We start from the raw sequence: 9,837 nt of genomic DNA on the forward strand, positions 1-9,837 counted from the left end.
TATTGTGCTGTCAATGTGGTGCAAACAAAGGCTAGAGTTGAATCAGTCTTATCCTTTGTGAGCAACAGCTGGCAAAAGGACGTTATGAGAACCGTTTAGACTCTCTTAAAGTGACAATGCGACATTTAACAATAATAATTAAAAAAGAATAATATGTAATACATTATTGGCCTTTTGTTTTACTTTTACTAGTTGTTTGTGTTTTTTTTTTTTTTTTTTTTTGGGGGGGGGGCGCCAATTTGTTGTTGCATACCCCTCAAAAATGCTGCTGCGTCTTCATCCATTGTTTCGTAGATGGTTTCGTCTCTTATCTAAATCTGACCATAGACCTCTCCAGAATAAGTCCCGCCTCCTAACTTCCGTATCCATCCAACCTTCGGTCGTCAAATGTCTATGGGAAATAACATGGCGTTTTGAAAGATCGTACCTGTCAAACTCTGTAGGTGACAAAGTAGAAAAAGCTGCTGGGCAGATTGGCCTACACACTTCTGCCATGTAGTTTCCACTGGATTTTTAGATTTTCGGTGCCGTTTAAGTAGTATAGTCTATAGTATACTACTTAAACGGCACCGACAATCAAAAAATCCAGTGGAAACTAGATGGCAGAAGTGTGTAGGCCAATCTGCCCACCAGCTTTTTCTACTTCGCTACCTACAGATGTTTTACCGGTATGATATTTCGAAACGCCATGTTATTTCCCATAGACAATCGCCGCCAGGAAGTTGGATGGATACGGAGGCTGGACTTATTCTGGAGAGGTCTATGGAGTTGACTTTGGCGGAAAGCTGAAGGTGATTGCTGATAGGCTGTCCCAATCAGTGGCGCCTGCACAATCCAATCACGTTTGAGAGGGAAACAACAAATTGAGGATTTCCGAGATTTTTCTTTTTTCCTTTTTTTTTTAGAAGAAGTAACGGGTACTCACGGTTATGGATAGAAATGTAGTGGAGTAAAGAGTACAATATTTGCCTCTCAAATGTACTTGAGTAGTCATGAGTACTGCCCAAAAATGATACTCGAGTAAAGTACAGATCCCTCAAAATTGTACTCAAGTACTGTACTCAAGTAAATGTACTCCGTTACTGTCCGGCTCTGGTTAAATATATAGGCTAGCCTTACATCAAAGCTACGAGGGGCAAACAGAGTGTGATGTCACTTATTAGGCCTATAGGATATAGCCTACCTACGGTTGCACATTTCAAACGATGATGCATCGTTTCACTTCAGTATCGGGAAGTTATTCAATAAGCTTAACAATAATATAGCCTTAAATCAAAACAGCTGTTAGACTTATGTCATTCTGGTCTGTAGAAATGTCACATGCAGCCATGTCTAAATTCTGCTTACTGCACATTAATAATTATCATATATTATAATATAATAGGCCTATTCAGTATTCATTATTGAATGCTTAGCTGGAATGATGTTTTCCCCATCATCCTATTTTTAAAGCAAGCATACCTGCGGGCATGTAATTGGGTTACGGGTTTTCTACAGTGAGACTGTGAGAAAATAATCAGGCTCTTGTAGTTAGGTATGAAATGTATTTAATCCCATATTATTATCCTGTATTTAATTCACAAAATCAACTTCACATTTCATTTTCTTGAGCTTGGTCATGTGGGCAAACTGGACTGTGGAAGTGCGGGACCACTAAAGTGGGCATATTGTGAGAATCAGAACGTGTATGCCATTTTTTCACATGTAACCATTTTAATAAACAGTTCTCTTATTCATGCTGATGTGTTGATGATGATAAATTATGTCTTAAATGTTATTGAAAGTTGAACAATGGGAAGTTAAAATGACATTGAAATGACATCACAATTTGAATGCCTGAATAAATACATCATGAGAAACATCAAAATAAATACTAAATAAATAGGCTACTTAAATATAGAAATAAATAACTGAAGCTGCTATTAAAAAATGCTGCTTAACAATGATCTCAACTCAACAGTACATAAAAACTAGGCCTATTCAATCCATCCATCTAACTTTGGTCTATTTTGTTGTTGATGTTGTTGCCATCTTCCTGGTACAAATGCATTGTTTTTGTATGTCCACTTAGTATCCAAAAAGGGTGATAAGTGGGGTTGAAATGGTCTTGACCTCCATAAGGGAAGATGGAAGTCTTTCCAACACCACAGCTGGGGGACATTTCTGCCCATGAGAGACAATGTTCCTGGATTGTCATCAGCATTCGAGAATCTCTCTCCAGCGTCATCTTCCTATTTATGACTTCAAGAGCAGAGTCAAGAGCAGAGTCCCAGGCCACACCTTGTCTGACCAATCTTTACTCTGAGGTAGACTTTCTCCTTTCACCTGATGAAGTTATTAAGATAATCAACAATACAATTAGTCACTGCAAAATATCACCCATAGCCTACTTGAATACTGATAATGATGCATCACTGTTTCATATTACTTTCACAGTGACACTTACCTATCGTTTCACAGTTCATGGGGTCACTTCAAGATTAATTTTTTCTTCACATTCTGAATCATGCTTGTGTTTCTTTTGATGTCTGAAAAGTAAAGTTTAGGTAGACTTTGTGAGCTACATATCAGTGTAGACGTAACATTATCTAAAATATTAATATAACAAGTGGTAGGCTACTGGTATACAAACCTGACAACCACAAAGAGGCTGAAGATAGTCAGACATAAGACGATGAGGACCACTGCTACAACAGGTAGGACTGTCGTCAGGTCATAACCCTCTTTGCATTTGCTCGCCAGACTAAACATGTGACATCTCTCTCCAGAGAAACCAGGAAGACATCTGAAAACCACAATGCATCCTTAAACACAATCTGTTATTAATGTGATGTTAAATGTAATAGCCTACTGGTGAATAAGAAAAATATAAATGAAAAGGAAACATGGAACTCACATGCAGGATGTAGTATTCTGTTCTCTGTGGTACTGACAGTTCCCGTGGATGCAGAAATCTTGATGACTACCCAGACAGGGATTACTTTGATCCTTAGTACTCATTTCTACATTATGAGTTGTTTGATCTGAAGTTGATAATACAACACATTTATTTACACATATAACACCTTACTTTGTTTTACACATTTACTACATTCACTCCTTGCTTTTATGATGTTAAACCGGCAATGTTTGAGCAACACAGCAATTTGGTTACATGAAGGCTATGTCAAGCTGTAAAAAAAGTCTAAAGGTTAGGCGCTCTGCAGTAAACTCTGTTGCGAGAACTTTATAGCCTACCATTGACGGTCTCATAACCTCCCGAACTGTACGTTTCAACTTCAAGTGTAGTCCATCTGTCACTTTCAAAGCTGGATGTGCCAACCATTCTGGGTGTCTCAACTTTGTTTAAATCTATGGATGCGCAACTGCACAGCCTGAAAAACACTTCATGAAGCACATGAACATAAGTAAAACGAACAGGCACAATAAACATAGCCTCTTTCTTCATCTAAAACAATGTATTTTAAGTAGGCTAAGGAGATACTGAATGTATTGCGGTTGTTGAAAACGAAGCTTACCGAAAATACAGAAGAAACCGTTTCCAAATTCTGGTCCCATCTCAAAGTTTTTGTCGTCAGAAACGGAACTGTTTGATAAGGCTAGTCAGAGAAGTCTTGACTCCGAAGTTGCCAGGCGTTTCACAAACCGTGTTAGAGCGACTGCTGCTGTTAAATACCGCTGAGTGCTTCCTCCCAGTGAATCATAACCACCACACCCCACTTAGCCTAGTGCATTATTTGATTAGGACAGACAGGTAGGTATGTTTGACGTAGCCTACACGACAAAAAACATATCCCTATTAAACATAACATTTGATAAGCTTTTGTCATAGCTGCAATCTATTAGCCTAGGACATTGATGTGTAACACTGCTTTCGTAAAGCAGTGATTAACGATGTCATTTTTTACATACCTGTAGCCTACAGTTCACATCCAGACATTTTTAGGTAAACGTTAGTTCACCTAATCAAGGTTTTCAACTTCTCAAGGATAACCAACTTGTGGGCAAACACTCCGCATATTCCTCAGTGATGAAAGCAAACAGGCAAACTATGTCCACTACCAAAGAAATGCAATTTCACGAGCAGCTTGCCATTCTTACAGTAGGCTAGGCTATTAAAGATCAGCATTAAGTTTACCAACTGTAATCAGGGGCGCGCAGCTACCCATTTTTTGAGGGGTATGCAACAACAAATTGGCGCCCCCCCCCCCAAAAAAAAAAAAAAAAAAAAAAAACACAAACAACTAGTAAAAGTAAAAACAAGTAAGACAAAAGGCCAATAATGTAGGATATTACATATCAGGCGCGCGGGAACCTATTTTTGACCAGGGGTGCTGAATAACAAAAATAATGGATGTCCGACGATTTCTCCCCTCCTGGACATGTTTCCGATTTTGACTGCTAAATACATCATTTTAATGCGGTGTGCGGGTGATAGAGAGAAGTTTTAGGGATCAATAAAGTATATCTATCTATCTATCTACTGGGCAGCCACAAATTCCAATGTTCCGCGACAGCACTCCGACTCCACTGCACCCACCCTAACCAGAAGCGCACTTGACATCATTAGCCTATTTCAGTATAGCTAAGGAAAATTACTTTTCTGATTGTCAAAACGACACCAGAGATGTTTGGCTTTAAATATAGGCTAATAATCAGGCTGCAATGATCTCGCAAATAATTCCTGAATAGCCTAAAGTGTGTCGTCTCCACAGCAAGAATGTGTCCTAATAATTTCTATCTTAGCGACTGTGAAATGATTTCTCTAGCTATAATTTATTAATTTTGCAAAACTGTACAACACAATTAAAGTTTCTTTCAGCTTATCCATGCTTTTTTGAACGTGTAAATCACATAGAATATGTAGGCCTATATCAATCGTAGGCCTATAGCCTACACACTTGATCGCTATCACCAGCCCGTTTACAGATTAGACATTCTCTGGCTATCACATAGCTGAAACCAAGCTACGGTTCTTAGGCCTACAGTAACTGACTCACGTTCACGTTGATCTCTATAACTGTTACTTTTTAGTAGCCTATATTCCAACTAATCCATAACCTTTTTTTGCTGTTTGACTCATCATTTCACATACACAAATATAAATAATGGCAGACAGCGAATTAGTAATTATTTAAAAATATATATAACACATTTTAAAAATCTATCTCCTGCCAGCAGGGGCCTTCCCGCGCCCTTGTTACATATTATTTTTAAAGAAATTCTGCCGATTTGATGTAGCATTGTCACTTTAAGAGAGTCTAAACGGTTCTCATAACGTCCTTTTGCCAGCTGTTGCTCACAAAGGATAAGACTGATTCAACTCTAGCCTTTGTTTGCGCCACATTGACAGCACAATATTAAGTTATTACAAGGAGTCTACATTGTTAGGAAATGGAATCATGTAATGAGTTGTTGCTAGTGTGACATTTCTGTTTGCAGTTTGCCATTAAAAGTGCAGTATGAGCATGGTAGCCACCTAGCTATCTGAATGGAATATAGGCTGTTTCAATATGCTTAGCACGCATAGAGCGGCATATGCTTAGCACGCCGTGAGCGCTGAGTGAGCAGGTACGAGTAGTGAGTTTTCGTCTATGGAAAAAGATGGATAAAGCAAAAAAGCTGTCGGGGGCTAAAATAGAAAAAGAAAGGGAAAATGAGATGGCATGTCAAGCGACAGTAGTTAAATAAGTGGATGGTGAAAAGCAACAGGTAGGATTTAAAGTGTGACGTCTGTGCCTGGAAGCACACGTATCATGTTCATGTTATAATAACATGAACATGAAAGCAACAGGTAGGATTTAAAGTGAACATGAAACGTGTGCTTCCAGGCCCAGACGTCACACTTTAAATCCTACCTGTTGCTTTTCACCATCCACTTATTTAACTACTGTCGCATCCCTTGACATGCCATCTCATTTTCCCTTTCTTTTTCTATTTTAGCCCCCGACAGCTTTTTTGCTTTATCCATCTTTTTCCATAGACGAAAACTCACTACTCGTACCTGCTCACTCAGCGCTCACGGCGCCCCCACTCCCTCTTCTATGTAAAATTATATGATAGAATCTTATGAGATAGGGCGCCTACTCTAGCCTGTTAGTCCTCTAAAATGTTATTTAACATTGAGGAAATGCAGAAATGATTTAGAAACGTACAACAGTAGCTACATGTAGAATACACCAAATATATTATTATTTTTATTATTATTATTTTTACCATCGCTTTGGCGCCCCCATGCGCCGCATATAGCGCATACCCACTTTTTGCACCACTGACTGTAGTCATATATATATATAGTTGTATTTCCATCAAGTGAATGTTGAAGTTCATTTTTTTTCCAATAGTTAAATTTGAACTTGGATGAATTGGCTGTGGTAATGATGGTGACAACAGATTCTTTATCAGAACATCCTCCATGTAGGAGAACCAAGGCGAACCTGTTAGCCATTTGAGAAGTGGTCTGGTGTTAACCAGACTATCCTCCATGATCATTGTAAAATTGGAATGAAATTAGACAATCACCTGACATTCACCACATAGCTACATCTTTAAACAATAATCTACTCATAATGGAGTTATCTGGTTTTGTATTTGTAAATGTTTCAAATTTAGAGAAAGAGAATGAATAATTGTTTAAATTATATTATTGCATCCATTTGAACAGTTGCCAAGTTATACAACATAAGTAAAATATTTTTGTTGGATGTAAGAACTAAAGGTCTGTTGAAGCCCTATGACCGACCAAAGGATGTAGGTACAAGGATACAAGGAAGTTTGTCACATACATATAGTTACTGGAAGTAAGAAATGCAGTGAAATTATGTCTGGTGTCAGCCTATTTGTGCATTTATGGGGGGGGGGGGGGGGTAAAAAGTGCAGTAGAAGAGGGGTTTAGTAGATTAAATGGCAAGGGCTGCATAAGAAAGGTGGGGGAGGATTGGGATTGGGGGGGGCACCAACAAGGAGCACCCAAGAGCAACAGGGGCAAGGAAAAACTCCCTTGGGCAGATCCAGAAGAAACCTTGGGCAGATCCACGGCTTAAGGGGCTAACCCAACTGCCAGGGGTCTTGGTGTGTGTGTTGGGGGGATGACAAGGGAGATGGGATAGCGTGCTGTGTATGTGGGGAGAGGGCAGTGTGCAATATGTGTGTTGGAGAAGCTTCCTCATGAGACAATGTGCTGTGTATTGGGGGGGTCAGTGTGCTGTAAGTATGTTGGGGATGTGTGTTGAGAAGCTTCCTGATTGAATAATGTGCTGTGTATGTAGGGGAGAGGGGGGCAGTGTACTGCAAGTATGGTGAAGGGACTTACTATTGCAAGCAGAGTACTGTATGTATGATGTATGTGAGTGATGACAGTGAAGATGTGTGTGTGGGCGGGAGGGGAGTATAATAATAATAATAATAATAATAATAATAAGCTTTATTTGTATAGCACCTTTCATACACAGAATGCAGCTCAAAGTGCTTTACATTTGAAGCATGTAACAAAATAATAGTCAGTCAGTCATTATCAATCACATTTCTTCATTGCTGGGGCCGTTTATGATCCACTCAGCAACATCTCAAAAATACAGAAAATGACATGTCATAAGACTGGCAGCCTTAAGACTTACCCCCCACAAGCACGCCATATGGCAACTCCGGCAAGGAAAAACTCCCATATTCCAGGAAGAAACCTTGAGCAGAACCTGACTTAATAGGGGGAGCCCATCTGCTTCTGGCTGGCTGCGCCCTCCAATAGCAGCAGATGTAGAATAATCTGAAAAAGTAGTCTACAGGATAAGACGAGTTAACTAAAAGCTTTCCTGTACAGGTATGTTTTCAGATCTTTTTTAAAAATATTTACTGAACTCGCCTGCTTGATGTACAGAGGCAGGGTGTTCCATAGTTTGGGGGCATAATGGATAAAAGCAGCTTCTCCACTTTGCTTGTGGAGCACTTTGGGTACGATTAAAAGATTAGAATTGAATAGAATTAGGATGCTATGATCAATGGTGTCAAATGCCGCACTCAAATCCAGAAGAATAAGGATTGAGACTTTGTTTGCGTCAGTAGCCAGTCTGAGATCATTGACTATTTTTACTAGAGCCGTTTCTGTGCTATGATTTGATCTAAAACCTGATTGTAATTTTTCAAGGGAGTGGAGCAGTGACTGTGTGTGTGTGGGTAGGTGGGGGCAGTGTGCTGTAAGTATGTCGAGGATGTGTGTTGGAGAAGATCCTGAAATAGGTAATAGCCAAATAAACATTACATCACAATACTTGGACTAATACTTGTACCGCAGAAATAAGTATTTTTAAAAGCAAGTACTTCTGTACTTAAACTTAAAGTTCAGTGTAAATTGACCCATAGTCCTGTTCAAGCTCATCACATGCAGCCCATAGGAAAAAGAATGAGACAATTTGGGACAACATACAGTAGGCCAAGTTATGGACAGGCAGCTTAAAGCAGACCCATGGGCAGGGTCGGACTGGGAGCAAAATTCGGCCCTGGCAATTTTCCACTGGACCGACGACCCCCCCCCCCCCCATAAATAACAAACACACAGTATTATGCTGTAGCAAAACTTCATAAACTGAACCCAAACATTTAGATTTGGACCTATAGCCTAATCACAATAACAGGTTTTTTTTTAAAGTGATTTGAAATGGAGAGGGACAGGATTCAGGGAAAGACAGGCTCATATTCTGTCTGTCTCACGTCATGTTACCCCATGCATTAAACCACATGTCACTGCTTGACTAAATGAAAAATATAGGCTACTGAACATGGACATCGTCATAGTTGACAGAAATTACGTTTTGTGCCAACATGTTGTAGAAACAAAAACACAGCCTTTATTTGGTGCAAATCTTCTCCTTTACTTTGGTTATAGTCCGCGATTTACATTAACTGTAGGCTATCACCACAAGTGTAGGCTATACTAAACGTTTTTGCCATAGTTTGTGTGCAGTCATCACATTTTGCAAAATTAGGCTACCTTCGTTACCTACCAGTTGAGCCTAATTTTTACCTGCATCGACTCGCGATTGATTGTGCATCTAAATGTAACACGGGGGAGAGACCACTTTCCAAGTTTCACTTTCACTGTCGTTGTGAGCTAAAAGGCTAGGCCTAATATGGGAAATACTTTGAAGTTTCTTTTGAGTAGGATCAGCTCCAAAAATGAATGGGCTTTCTTTAACCTGTGCTACACTTTTCCACCCAGTTGTGCGAAAATTGTAGGCTAGCCGTAGGTTTTTTTTATGTTGACAGACCCGCAGTAGCCTATGGTGCAGTAAATGGAAGCTCTTGGTAGCGCGTGCAACTAACGTCTATAAAAACAATATATATATGGAATAAAACTAGACCTCTGATTGCTGTTCACGGTTAAACTGCGATAATGTGAACACCAGCCAGCGGAGGGCACTTATACAGCCTAGGCTACCATGCACTCGCTGCTTGGACAAATCCACTTGAGGGGTGGGGCAGGGGGGTGCGATCTTAACACACTGGACCGGTCATGAAGAGGCCAAAATGATTGACCTGTCACCCCCCAAGCCAAATGGATGCAACTGCATTTATAGGATAGGCCTAGGCAGGCCCGGGGTGGGTAATCGGGAGAATCGGGAGAATTCCCGGTGGGCCGCTTCACTTTTGGGCCGGTCGAGGAAAAAAATATTGACATTTGTCACGTTAGTCTAACTTCTCAAAAAGTAGGCTACACATTCCGCATTCATTGCATGGCACCGTTGCCTCTGCATGGGTTGTAGCCTACCGTGTGAGGGAGTTCTCCCCTCCCAAAAAGAGTTGGTTGGGTCCATATAGCCCGTCTTTTCCAAAAACTTTTCTCAG

At 40.1% G+C, this 9,837-nt stretch overlaps 1 protein-coding gene across 1 annotated transcript; it reads right to left on the bottom strand.

The window, feature by feature from the left end:
- Positions 1–1,530: 1,530 nt before the first annotated feature.
- Positions 1,531–3,720, bottom strand: hbegfb (heparin-binding EGF-like growth factor b). Its single transcript, XM_076273834.1, has 6 exons — positions 3,519–3,720; positions 3,238–3,384; positions 2,897–3,023; positions 2,633–2,785; positions 2,447–2,528; positions 1,531–2,325 (listed from the first exon to the last, which is right to left on the bottom strand). The coding sequence occupies exons 1-5, from the start codon at positions 3,556–3,558 to the stop codon at positions 2,462–2,464; spliced, it is 534 nt and encodes a 177-aa protein (XP_076129949.1). The 5' UTR covers positions 3,559–3,720; the 3' UTR covers positions 1,531–2,325; positions 2,447–2,461.
- Between the last annotated feature and the right edge of the window lie 6,117 nt (positions 3,721–9,837).

This window comes from Alosa pseudoharengus, unplaced genomic scaffold, assembly GCF_046254945.1.
Source record: "Alosa pseudoharengus isolate Yale_2024_CS ecotype anadromous, Long Island Sound unplaced genomic scaffold, YU_APseudo_1.1 YU_APseudo_1.1_scf_8, whole genome shotgun sequence".
Classification (NCBI taxonomy): Eukaryota; Metazoa; Chordata; class Actinopteri; order Clupeiformes; family Clupeidae; genus Alosa; species Alosa pseudoharengus.